The sequence below is a fragment of the Ranitomeya imitator genome, chromosome 1 (assembly GCF_032444005.1).
Source record: "Ranitomeya imitator isolate aRanImi1 chromosome 1, aRanImi1.pri, whole genome shotgun sequence".
Lineage (NCBI taxonomy): Eukaryota > Metazoa > Chordata > Amphibia > Anura > Dendrobatidae > Ranitomeya > Ranitomeya imitator.
In genome coordinates this window covers 724,640,600-724,655,066 of record NC_091282.1, presented here as the reverse complement: position 1 = coordinate 724,655,066, position 14,467 = coordinate 724,640,600, and the positions used below count along the sequence as shown (strand labels likewise).

The following is a 14,467-nucleotide window of genomic DNA, read 5'->3' as shown; positions in this document are numbered from 1 at the left end:
AGCAGGTTACAATGTCAGAACCCTGCTTTTGGTCGCAATTCGTCATGGAGAGTGGTGGTGAGCAGCAGCAGCAGCAGCAGCTGTCAGACGAGATGCGTCAGAAGCCCAAAAAGGATAGAGGCGACCAGACCAGTCGAAAAAGCTCATCCGAGCAGGGATCTAGAGCTTCGACTAGGAAAGAACCCCCTCGGATTCCGGTACTTGACTTGGGCGCACGGGTAAGTGATCTACGTGGAAGTTCACTCTGTGACGCAGGCCCCTTATACTTTATCTTTCCAGGGGAAGAAGAGTACGGACAAATCTAAACATAAGGAATGTGCCCTCTGTGGAGTCCCCTTGCCCGACTCTTGTACTAAAAAGTTATGTGCCCCCTGTATACAACAGACGGTGAGGTCTACAGGAGTGGTTGGGGGGTAGTGACCTTAGGTCAGATAGTGGTTATCACCTATATTGTCCTCCCCCAGGTAGCGGAAGAGTCCGTGAGTACGGCAAACATAAAAGAGATGATCCGGCTGGAAGTAAGGGAGTCATTACGATCCCTATCCCAAGCGGAAGGCTCGAAACATAGAGAAGATGGAGAAGAAAATGCCTATCTCTCTAGTCCTTTCTCCTCTTCATCAGACGAGGAGTCTGGACGATTTTGTCTACCCTTGGATAAGATTGACAGGGTGGTCAAATTAGTTAGAGGCACGATGGGTATAGAGGAACCCAAATCACAGCCCTCAAAACAGGAGTTAATGTTTAGTGGTTTAGATCGTAAAAAACACAGATCTTTTCCGGTAAATGAGAAGATCCAAGAATTGATCCTCCGAGAATGGAAGAAACCAGAAAAAAAGGGGGCCTTACCGCCAGCCTTAAAACGCAGGTATCCCTTTGATGATCCGGTGGTGGATACATGGGATAAAGCTCCTAAGTTAGACGCGGCAGTAGCAAAGGCGTCAAAGAAAGCCTCATTACCCTTTGAGGATATGGGGTCCCTCAAAGATCCCTTAGACAGGAAGGCGGATATCTTTCTAAAAGGTACCTGGGAGATGGCAGCAGGATCCCTCAGACCAGCGGTTGCCGCAACATGCACAGCCAGGTCTTTAATGGTCTGGCTAGATCAATTAGAGTCTCAGCTGAAGGATGGAGCATCCAGAGATTCTATTCTGAAAGCGCTACCAACAATTCAGAATGCTGCAGCCTTCCTGTCGGATGCTTCTGTGGACTCCGTCAGAATGGCAGCTAGAGCGGCAGGACTATCTAACGCGGCTCGCAGGGCCCTATGGTTAAAGTGCTGGTCAGGGGACATTCAATCCAGAACTAAGCTCTGCACCATTCCATGCGAGGGACAGTATCTCTTTGGCCCAACACTGGATGAGTTGCTGGAAAAGGCAGGCGATGACAAAAAGAAGTTTCCAAGCCTGTACTCAGCATCCTACCGCCGACCCTTCAATCGAAGAAGATTTGGTCGCGGAAAGAAACGCGGATCCTCTCCCACTAGAGAAAGTTTTAGATGGGAAGACAGACGCGGTAGAGGTACGGGATATATGTTTCGCCGTTCCTCAAAGGATCAGAAAAAACCAGACCAATGACTAGCAATCCCTGTGGGGGGTAGACTGTCAGCCTTCTCCTCAGCGTGGCTTGACATAACGAACAGTAGATGGGTCAGAGGCATTGTTACTAAAGGTCTAAGGCTGGACTTCAATCATTGGCCTCGAGATAAATTCAAATTAATCCCTTTTCGTTCCTCCCCCCTGGAGCAAGCTGCTCTAGAGGCTGAAGTCATGAACTTATGCGCCAAGAAAGTATTGGTGGAAATTCCAGATTCAGAAAGAGGAAGGGGATTTTATTCTCCTCTTTTTCTGATCAAAAAGCCAGATGGATCTTTTAGAACGATCATTAATCTAAAATGTCTTAATGAGTTCCTGGTTAATGAATCCTTCAAAATGGAAACTATTAATTCAGCAATAAAGATGTTGTTTAATCACTGTTTCATGGTAGTTGTAGATCTTAAAGACGCATACTATCATGTTCCAATACATGAAGATTTCCAGAGGTTCCTGAGGGTAGCTGTGTCAATAGGGGGTAACATTCGCCATTTCCAGTTCAGAGCGCTCCCCTTTGGATTATCAGCGGCTCCTAGGGTGTTCACTAAACTAGTAGCCGAGGTCATGGCATACTTGCGAGAGTCCGACATCCTGATCATTCCCTACCTGGATGACTTTCTTATAGTAGGGAACTCAGCAGACCATTGCCTGTCCCAGCTAGAAACAGCCACATCCAGACTGGAGTGTCTAGGGTGGATCATTAACTATGAGAAATCTCGTTTACAGCCTCAAAAAATACAAAGATTCTTAGGACTGTCATTAAACTCAGAATCCCAACAGTGTTGTCTTCCACCCGACAAATCCTTACATATCCAGCATCAGGTGTCTAAGGCAATTGTCAAACCTTCCATGACCCTTAGACAGGCTATGTCACTATTGGGTTCCTTAACCTCTTGCATTCCCGCCGTCCGTTGGGCCCAATTCCACACCAGACCATTACAATCTGAGGTGCTGGTTAATGACAAAATCTTACAGGGGTCCCTGCAGAGTCAGATTACCTTAGGTCCAAAAGCACTCACATCTCTTAAGTGGTGGCTACTTAGTGAGAACTTATCGGCGGGAGTTCCCTGGGTATCACAGGTAACACGGGTGGTAACAACAGATGCTAGCCCTTCGGGTTGGGGAGCACACATGGATGACATGATGGTTCAGGGTCTATGGCCCCCTTCCCTAACATCAGCCTCCTCCAACCAGAAAGAGTTAATGGCAGTAGAGCTTTCAGTGAAAAAATTCCTCTCATATCTGCAGGGTCATCATGTCAAGATCCTATCAGACAACCAGGTGGCGGTCGCATACATAAATCATCAGGGTGGAACTCATTCCGAGTCACTGATGAGGGTGGCGGATCGTCTGTTCCAGACAGCAGAGAATCACTTCTTATCCCTAACCGCTCTACACATAAGAGGAAAGGAAAACGTCAAAGCAGACTTTCTAAGCCGCAACACCTTGAGGCAAGGGGAGTGGTCCCTAAACAATCGCGTGTTCGATCAGATCGTCCACAAATGGGGACATCCAGAAATAGATTTCTTTGCTACCAGAGACAACCGGAAGACAACAAAATTCTGTTCCCTAAATCCCAGGGAGAATCCTCTGGCAGTAGACGCCCTTCTGATCAATTGGGATTTTCAGCTGGCGTATGCATTTCCTCCACTAGGTCTGTTACCCCTAGTAGTCAGAAAAATAAGAGAAGATCAAGCCAGAATTATACTGATTGCCCCATTCTGGCCCAGAAGAGCCTGGTTCACTTGGCTCAGGATCATGTCAGTGGAGGATCCCTGGGTGCTTCCGGAGATTCCGGATTTGCTCTACCAGGGCCCAGTCAGTCATCCGCAAATAAAGAAGCTTCATTTAACGGCATGGATTTTGAAAGGGCGTTACTGAAAAACAAAGGGTTCTCCCCGAGTTTAATTGAAACCCTTATGAAAAGTAGGAAGCAAAAAACCACAACAATCTATGCTAGGACCTGGCGAAAGTTTCTAGCCTCTTCTGATTTCGATTTAGAAGAGGGAATACCTGTAAAACAAATTATAGAATTCTTGCAAAAAGGCTTAGAGTTAGGTCTATCCACTAGTACTCTAAGGGTACAGGTCTCGGCCCTAGGGGCTCTATTCTCCTGTAACATCGCCAATAATTACTGGATCTCAAGGTTCATTAAGGCATCTAGTAGGTCTAGACCCATTCATAAAGATAGATCTATGCCTTGGGATCTCAACTTAGTCCTATCAGCATTGACTAAAGAGCCGTTTGAACCTCTGCAATCAGCTTCAATTAAAGCCTTATCCCTTAAGACAGCATTTTGGTAGCAATTACATCTGCCCGTAGAGTAGGAGACATACAAGCTCTCTCCAGGGTTTCCCCTTATACAGAGTTTCTACCAGACAGAGTAATCCTCAGACCGGACCCAGCCTATTTACCAAAAGTATCATCACGGTTTCACAGGTCACAAGAGATAATTTTACCATCCTTCCTCCCTAATCCTGCTAACCCTAAGGAAGAGCTACTCCATACTTTAGACGTTAGGAGATGCCTGCTAGAATACATCTCAGTTACTGACACTTGGAAGAAAGATGATGCATTATTTTTATCTTTCCAAAATCCTAGAAAGGGTCTCAGGGTATCCAAGTACACACTAGCAAAGTGGATTAGGGAGGCGATCTCTCTGGCTTATACTGCAGGTGGGGGTCCGGCTCCGCAGAATCTGAGGGCGCATTCCACCAGGGCCATGGCTACATCCTGGGCGGAAAAGTCTGGAGTATCAATCGACCAGATATGTAAGGCGGCCACATGGTCATCCCCGTCCACCTTCTTTAACCCCTTCACCCCCGGAGCTTTTTCCGCTTTTTCATTTTCGTTTTTTGCTCCCCTCCTTCCCAGAGCCATAACTTTTTTATTTTTCCGTGAATATGGCCATGTGAGGGCTTATTTTTTGCGGGACGAGATGTACTTTTGAAAGATACCATTGATTTTACCATGCCATGTAACAGAAAACGGGAAAAAAATTCCAAGTGTGATGAAATTGCAAAAAAAGTGCAATCTCACACTTGTTTTTTGTTTGGCTTTTTTGCTAGGTTCACTAAATGCTAAAACTAACCTGCCATTATGATTCTCCAGGTCATTACGAGTTCATAGACACCAAACATGTCTAGGTTATTTTTTATCTAAGTGGTGAAAAAAATTTCCAAATTTTGCTAAAAAAAAAAAAAAATTGCGCGATTTTCCGATACCCGTAGCGTCTCCAATTTTCGTGATCTGGGGTCAGGTGAGGGCTTATTTTTTGCGTGCCGAGCTGGCGTTTTTAATGATACCATTTTGGTGTAGATACGTTCTTTTGATCGCCTGTTATTGCATTTTAATGCAATGTCGCGGCGACCAAAATAACGCAATTTTGGCGTTTTGATTTTTTTTCTCGCTACGTCATTTAGCGGTCAGGTTAATCCTTTGTTTTCATTGATAGATCGGGCGATTCCGAACGCGGCGATACCTAATATGTGTATGTTTGATTTTTTTTTTAATTGTTTTATTTTGATTGGGGCGAAAGGGGGGTGATTTGAACTTTTATATATTTTTTATTTTTTTTATATTTTTAATCACTTTTTTTTTTTAATTTTAGCATGCTTCAATAGCCTCCATGGGAGGCTAGAAGCATGCATAACTCGATCGGCTCTGCTACATAGAGGTGAAGCACAGATCACCTCTATGTAGCAGAAATGCAGGGTTGCTTTGAACGCCGACCACAGGGTGGCGCTCAAAGCAATTGGCCATCAACAACCATAGAGGTCTCAAAGAGACCTCTGGTTGTTATGGCGATGCACTGCTGACCCCCGATCATGTGACGGGGGTCAGCAGTGCGAGCACCTCCGGCCGCGCGGCCGGGAGCGCTAGTTAAATGCCGCTGTCAGCGCTTGACGGCGGCATTTAACTAGTTAATGAGCGCGGGCGGATCGCGATTCCGCTCGCGCTCATTGCGCGCACATGTCAGCTGTACAAAACAGCTGACATGTCGCGGCTTTGAGGTGGGCTTACCGCCGGAGCCCACCTCAAAGCAGGGGATCTGCCAGCTGACGTACTATTCCGTCAGCTGGCAGAAAGGGGTTAAGCACTATAGGTTGGATTTGGGGGCTTCCTCTGATCTCACATTCGGGTTAAGGGTGCTACAGGCCATAGTCCCTCCCTAAGGAAGCTTACATCTCTGTAATTCTCTCGTCGTGCTGTCATGGGAGTCCGAGTAAAGCATTAAGCTACTTACTGGTAGCGGCATTTCTCGGAGGCCCATGACAGCACCCTTAGTTCCCTCCCTATTCACGTGGGGGTTGCACTCCATATAAATGTATATATTTCACAATATGATACCAGTCCCAATAGATATCTGCTATTTTTGTATATAATCTGTATATAGTGTATATTTTTGTGTACCACTAACCGCGGTAGTCCTCTCAAGACTCTGAAATACCACTGAGGCAAGGGAGAGGTACCGCCCTTTTGTATCTGTAGGTTTCCTGTTCCTAATGGGCGGATCCCCTCTCTCGTCGTGCTGTCATGGGCCTCCGAGAAATGCCGCTACCTGTAAGTAGCTTAATGCTTTCTCACCATAGAAACAAAAAAAAAAACTCACTGTCGCCCTGATCCACTCCCGCCTGGACTACTGCAACGCTCTATTAATTGGCCTCCCCCTCACTCGACTTTCCCCTCTCCAGTCTATCCTTAATGCAGCAGCCAGGGTCGTCTATTTAGCTAATCATTACTCACCCACAAAGCTCTTCACAGTGCAGTGAATCTCCTCCCTCATTTCTTACTATCGGCCTAACCGACCTCTGCGCTCTGCAAATGACTTTCGACTAACCTCTGCACTAATCCGTACCTCCCACTCCTGACTACAAGACTTCTCCCATGCTGCGCCAATCCTCTGGAATGCTCTACCCCAAGAAATTAGGACCATCCACAATTTGCATAGTTTTAGGCGCTCCCTCAAAACACATTTGTTCAGAGCGGCCTATCATGTTCCCTAATCAGTTATTTTGTTTGTATCCCCCACCCCCTGAAGATGGCTGGACCATCATTGTAAATACATCATTGTAAATACACACCTGTACTTTGTATCTCCCCCACCTCATTGTAGATTGTAAGCTCTCACGAGCAGGGTCGTCTTGTGTTGCTTTAATTATTATATTGTTAACATTGTTATTTATGACTGTTGTGTTTTAAGCTGTTAAACTGTAAAGCGCTGCGGAATATGTTGGCGCTATAGAATTAAAGACTATTATTATTTAGTATTATTATCTATCTGTATATCTACTATATAATTGTCTAAGGGTCACTTCCGTCTTTCTGTCTGTCCTTCTGTCTTTCTGTCACGGATATTCATTGGTCGCGGCCTCTGTCTCATGGAATTCAAGTCGCTGATTGGTCATGGCAAAACGCCCACGACCATTGCCACGACCAATCAGCGACGGGCGCAGTCCAGCGGCAACATGGCTGCTCCTTCCCCTCCAGTCAGCCCTCACACAGGGTTAATGCCAGCGTTACCGGAGCACGGTGTTACGCAGCTATTAACCCTGTGTGACCAACTTTTTACTATTGATGATGCGTATGCAGCATCAATAGTAAAAAGATCTACTGTTCCAAATAATACTAATAAAAAAAAGTTATTCTCACCCTTCGACGTGTCGTCCTGTCCTCGGCAGTGCAAGCGACAGATTCCATTGCTAAGGATGCTATGCGAGAAGGACCTGCCATGACGTCACAGTCATGTGACCGCGACGTCATCACAGGTCCTGCGCTCATACCAAACCTGGGACCAGAAGCCGCCGCATGCACCGCACACAGGTGACAGGACTACAAGGGGCCCTTCAGAAGGTGAGTATGTTTATTTTTTATTTTTTAACCTGTTACATACGTGGCTGGGCAATATACAGTACTACGTGGCTGGGCAATATACTACGTGGCTCTGTGTTGTGTACTACGTAGCTGGGCAATATACTACGTGACTGGGCAATGTACTACGTGACTGGGCAATATACTACGTGACTGGGCAATGTACTACGTGACTGGGCAATGTACTACGTGACTGGGCAATGTACTACGTGACTGGGCAATGTACTACGTGACTGGGCAATATACTACGTGACTGGGCAATATGCTACGTGACTGGGCAATATGCTACGTGACTGGGCAATATACTACGTGACTGGGCAATGTACTACGTGACTGGGCAATGTACTACGTGGCTGGGCAATGTACTACGTGACTGGGCAATGTACTACGTGACTGGGCAATGTACTACGTGACTGGGCAATGTACTACGTGACTGGGCAATGTACTACGTGACTGGGCAATGTACTACGTGACTGGGCAATGTACTACGTGACTGGGCAATATACTACGTGACTGGGCAATATACTACGTGACTGGGCAATATACTACGTGACTGGGCAATATACTACGTGACTGGGCAATATACTACGTGACTGGGCAATATACTACGTGACTGGGCAATATACTACGTGACTGGGCAATATACTACGTGACTGGGCAATATACTATGTGACTGGGCAATATACTACGTAGCTGGGCAATATACTACGTGGCTCTGTGCTGTGTACTACGTAGCTGGTCAATATAATACGTGACTGGGCAATATACTACGTGACTGGGCAATATACTACGTGGACATGCATATTCTAGAATACCCGATGCATTAGAATCGGGCCACCATCTAGTGTGTGTGTGTGTATACATATGTATATATATATATATATATATATATATATATATATTTATTTATACTAGATAGTGGCCCGATTCTAACACATCGAGTATTCTAAAATATGTATGTATATAGCAGCCACATAGTATATAGCAGAGGCCGCGTAGTATATAGCAAATACTATGTGGCTGCTATATATATATATACATACATACATATTGTAGAATACCCGATGCGTTAATACAGGCCACGCATTATATAACAGTGGCCACGCAGTATATAGCACAGCCCAAACAGTATATAACACAGCCCACATGCAATATAACACAACCTACGCAGTATATAGCAGCCACGCAGTATATAACACAGGGCACGTAGTATATAGCACAGCCGACGGAGTATATAACACAGCCCATGGAGTATATAACACAGCCCATGTACTATATAATACAGCCCACGTACTATATATATCTGGTAGACTGGGACAATATCCTCAGAAATAAGAATACAGATAATAAATGGAAAATGTTTAAGAACATCCTAAATAGGCACTGTAAGCGGTTTATACCTTGTGGGAATAAAAGGACTAGAAATAGGAAAAACCCAATGTGGCTAAACAAAGAAGTAAGACAGGCAATTAACAGTAAAAAGAAAGCATTTGCACTACTAAAGCAGGATGGCACCATTGAAGCTCTAAAAAACTATAGGGAGAAAAATACTTTATCTAAAAAACTAATTAAAGCTGCCAAACTGTTCTTCAACTATATCAATAGTAAAAGAATAAAAACTAAAAATGTAGGCCCCTTAAAAAATATTGAGGAAAGAATGGTTGTAGATGACGAGGAAAAAGCTAACATATTAAACACCTTCTTCTCCACGGTATTCACGGTGGAAAATGAAATGCTAGGTGAAATCCCAAGAAACAATGAAAACCCTATATTGAGGGTCACCAATCTAACCCAAGAAGAGGTGTGAAACCGGCTAAATAAGATTAAAATAGATAAATCTCCGGGTGCGGATGGCATACACCCACGAGTACTAAGAGAACTAAGTAATGTAATAGATAAACCATTATTTCTTATTTTTAGGGACTCTATAGCGACGGGGTCTGTTCCGCAGGACTGGCGCATAGCAAATGTGGTGCCAATATTCAAAAAGGGCTCTAAAAGTGAACCTGGAAATTATAGGCCAGTAAGTCTAACCTATATTGTTGGTAAAATATTTGAAGGGTTTCTGAGGGATGTTATTCTGGATTATCTCAATGAGAATAACTGTTTAACTCCATATCAGCATGGGTTTATGAGAAATCGCTCCTGTCAAACTAATCTAATCAGTTTTTATGAAGAGGTAAGCTATAGGCTGGACCACGGTGAGTCATTGGACGTGGTATATCTCGATTTTTCCAAAGCGTTTGATACCGTGCCGCACAAGAGGTTGGTACACAAAATGAGAATGCTTGGTCTGGGGGAAAATGTGTGTAAATGGGTTAGTAACTGGCTTAGTGATAGAAAGCAGAGGGTGGTTATAAATGGTATAGTCTCTAACTGGGTCGCTGTGACCAGTGGGGTACCGCAGGGGTCGGTATTGGGACCTGTTCTCTTCAACCTATTCATTAATGATCTGGTAGAAGGTTTACACAGTAAAATATCGATATTTGCAGATGATACAAAACTATGTATTCTAGCCAGACTCAAACAAATGTGTCCTGCTTTCCAGAGGCACACGAATTCTGAGAACAGGTTACACAATGTGTGATGAGAGCGGTAGCGAGCTTGTGTGACCCTCACTGCTGTCGACAGTGAACGGAGCAGTGGTCACTCATGCTCGCTACCGCTCCATTCTCTGTGGACTTTAGGACACCCTTCTTAACATTCTCAAGGAACTCAAAATCCTTTTATTGGCAAGTTAAAATCTGTAGTTCTGTTTAATCTTACACATTTAAGAAACCGATAATCAGAGACCATGTAGACCTGCTCATACATACCCAGACCATAAACCCCCATTTGGAGGGAGCACCAAGGCTTTATTACTTTCTGCTATATGTCTACTGTCAAATGTGTTAGTTGATATCCAAAACAATGTTATTCATGTTGTGAAATATAATAACATATCACATGATCTGGTTTTCAATATCCATTTTTCTCTTCTACAGGACTGCCACATCCACCATACAAATTGAGAGTAGATGAGGTGAAGAGCAGCATGGCAGCAGTGACCTGGAGTCCAGGGTTTGACAACTATTCTCCGCTCCTTGCTTGCACAATGCAGGTAAATTGCAGCTTTCTGAAGCTCTGCTATTAAGGTTGCACTATTTTAGGATGCAACTTTCACAACTATGAAAGGTTATTCTGAGTAAAGGCAACAAGAACTACAAGAGTTCCACAGTGCAACTAAGCTCCACGATGCGACTAGGCTCCACGATACCACTAGGCCCCACAATGCTCTTGAAGTGTGCTCAATCACAGAATTCTTAATCTTTCAAGTCTAAACTATCTTAATATATAGTTACCTTGTAATGTCTTCACATCCTGTTCCGTTCAGATGTGTTCTGATTCCAGAATTCCAAGCAGCGGAAGTTCACTGACTACCATATTGGGACACCCAAGTGATGGGTGTCTCAATATGGAAACTGCTGGTGGTACCAGCCTCTTGCGCGGTACCACCAACGGAACACCGTCGCACCATACACACACACACACACAAACACACACACAGTATACGCCATACGCAGCCCCTTGCAGGGTACCACCAGCGAACACCATTGCAAACACGCCGCCGGGATCAGCCGAATGATTTACTGACCGCCGCCATCTTTGTACAGGAGAAGAACATAGCACATGGGGTAGACAGGTCAAAGAAGAGAACACGGATGGGAGAAGTCAGCACATAGGGAAAGAGAGTGGATAGGTGTGTGAGCACATGGGGGGAGAGATTCTCAACGCTGCAAAGCCTGCCCCCATCGTGACATTACCGCCCTCCCGATGCGAGAGCATTGGGCCTTCTTCTAATTAATATATAAACATGTATTTAATCTTTTCAAAACGAGAGGGCCTTGTGCTATACATTTGCGTTAGGTGGTCTATACTGGGGCGTAGCTATGGCTCAGTACGGAGGGTAAAACACATCTGATGAGCCCCGAACTTAGACATCCATGCTGGCAATTATGAAGACGCACTATAATTATAATGGTTATTAGTGGGCACTAGTAATGACAGAACGTGCTGGGATAAAAATTTTATGCGAGCATGCTCGGGTGCTAACCGAGAGTCTTCGGCATGCTCGAATAATAAATTTGAGTCTCTGCGGCTGCATGTCTCGTGACTGTTCGACAGAAATAACACAAATTACTTAACAAACAGGCAACCCATACATGTGTTGTGGCTGTCGAACACCTGTGAGACATGCAGCCACTGGGACTCAAACTTATTATTCGAGCACGCCAAAGACACTTGGTTATCACCCAAGCATGCTCAGATAACACCTTATCCCAGCACGTTCGCTCCTCACTGTTGGGCACCTCATTGGATGACAATGCTGTTGCTGAAAATAAAAATCACAATACCAAAACCAATATTACCGCCAGACAGTGACTAGATAGTGGTGGATACCATTTCAGAAAGCCAAATAAGTGACTACAGCACAGTTATAGAAGGTGACGCACAGCGGACAACTTCTTCCAGCCGCAGTTCATCTTTAGATTTTATAATACAGACACATTTGACTTCTCACATTGCCAGCAATGTTCCCAACCTACAGAAACTTCCCAGACTGATGATACCCCAATTTTGATCCTATTTCTGCCATATTTGTTCCTATTACTACACCTGCTCAGTGGCACAGTGACAGTACTCCACTTGCCCTACATAGTAATAATGCCCTCTAGACAGTAAAATTACCCCCCCCCCCAGACACTATAAATGCAGTTTGTGATCTCCCAAAAAAACAAAAGCAAGAGAAACCCACTTTCATCTAATTCCATATTTTCACAAGTACACAAGAAGAACCAGTGTCCTGGGGCAGGCGGAATGGCGTGGTAACATCATCATGCCACCTGTGCTGGGACGCTGATGCCCTTTGTGTGCCCCTTCCATACTGATACATAAAGTGATATGCAGACTACTGAATGGAGAGTAGTAGAGCAAGGAGACCGCAGACTTGTAAATCCTCACCAGATCGTGAAACGCTGGACACTTGACTGCAAGTATTTGATTTGCACACATGCGGTCATGTGCCGACTAGACGTTCGGGGGTTTCGCTCAAGTGCAAGTGTATTAAATTAGAAAAGACACGTCTAGTTGGAATGAGGCTTGAAGAATGCAAATTGCGTGTGGTCACATGACTGCCCACTCCTCAGTAGGCAACAGAGAATCCTGACAGCGAGCAGTGCGCGCGATGTGAGGATTCACAAGTGTGCAGTCACATAGGCTACAAGTCTGCAGACACTCTAAGGCCGGACAACCACTTTTACTGTATTGATTATCCATACAGCGGCGATTGCCCAGAGATCCGGATGGGTCCCACTCTGAGAATGGGCCAAGGGCAATCACACTCTTTGCAGAGCCCATAGTGACCCGGCCAGTCTGCAGAGCGGTAACGTCACAGGGAAGTGCGGCGCTGGACACCTGTGTAAAAGTAATGATTTCCCAGGAGATTAAATTAAATGCATCTCCGGAGTCCCAAGAAAACGGAGTTACCTGCAGGGTGCCTGAATTGGGAAGATAAAACCGTTTGTGACATAAAAGCCCGATTGATTTCTCTGCGTCACAGTTATGTATCACATAATACAGAAGTAATTACCGTATTTCTAGATTCAGACAAAAAGCAGGTAATGTGTTCTTGTTCCTCCAAACTAGCTGTGGTTCAGTGGATGTGCTGACTCAGAGTTTTATGTTTCTGACTCATGCAGCCATCTTGAGGATAAAAATACTTTTAGATTTCACATTGCAACAACCGAAACATCAGCTCCTGAATGTTTTATCTTTTTTTCTGATTACAAATTCTTCTAACAATACAATAACATAAAACTAAGGGGGTTGTTTAGCCAAACAAAAAGTTTTCGTGATTTTTTTTTTTTGTATTGCATATTGATAAAACATAATAATAATTTTTATTACTATAAAGAAAAGAGAAGTTTTAAAAGGATTTCATGGCGTTGTAGGAAGTGGACACATCTAATCTTCTTGGACTAATATTTCAGGCTGTGTGGATTAAGGTAGTAAATGGGACTTGGCCGCAGACCTGACTTTGCTGTAGTTTCTCTGATTCGGCAGCCTTACAGGTCACATATCATAAATAAAGGTTCATCATGCCGTCCTGTTCACGTCTTTCAGTAAACTACCTGTAGGAAATGTGCCATCAGAAAATGGACTACTTCTTCACATTTTTTTTCCACTTTTTTAAACTGAAACCTCTTTACTATTGATTTTTGAGCTGCAATACCAGGCATAACCCACAGACAAGAGTGGCGCTATTACCTGAAAAGAAATCATACTTCTATGTCTTTTTTTTGTTTGCTTGTTTTTTGTTAATAAAAGATCCGGATAAACCATCCCTCCCTCCAAAAAAAAAGTGAATTGAGTGTGTAAATTTCAGCCGTTCTCTAGATATATGGTACATGTGGACCTGGTTTATTTTGAATTGCTCCCTCAGGCCTTAAAACTTTTTTTACAGTGACCTGACAACTTCGCATTCTACATTTTCCAAAGGTTCACTACATTCCTGAAATGCCCTGGTGTCCGAAAGCGGATTAGCACTTTTACCCTTATTATCATGGCTCGCTATTTACTTCCTGCAGTCTTATAATAGGTTTTTCTGCTGAAGCCATGGAGTACAGAATTTAGGCCAAGCAGGAGTGATTTTCATATCTGTAGCTCTTGATCATTTTTAGTATGTTCTGTCAACAGTGACTATTTCATATCTTGGTCATTGATTTAATTCCGACTGAGAAAAATATTTGATTAAAAAGCCTTAAATTGCACTTTAATTAATTGACCGCATGTGGTTTGGTACTGAAATAAAGTAATTTTATGACTTGTACCAATTAATTCCCAATTTTACGATGCAGCAACTGTACACTTTATTTTAAGCCAACAGTTTGCGCGTGGCCCTTTAGCTCAATGACAACTTTCATATGCATTGTGTAAAGCCTACAGACACCTGCGACATTGAAAACATT

The 14,467-nt window shown here is 44.0% G+C and overlaps 1 protein-coding gene across 1 annotated transcript in view; it reads left to right on the top strand.

Annotated features, from left to right (window-relative positions):
- The window catches only part of TYRO3 (TYRO3 protein tyrosine kinase), a 287,406-nt gene that overhangs the window by 149,422 nt on the left and 123,517 nt on the right, over positions 1–14,467 (top strand). The window contains exon 6 of the mRNA XM_069732534.1: positions 10,445–10,560. Coding sequence (XP_069588635.1) covers positions 10,445–10,560 — 116 coding nt within the window. The remainder of the gene's footprint in view (positions 1–10,444; positions 10,561–14,467) is intronic.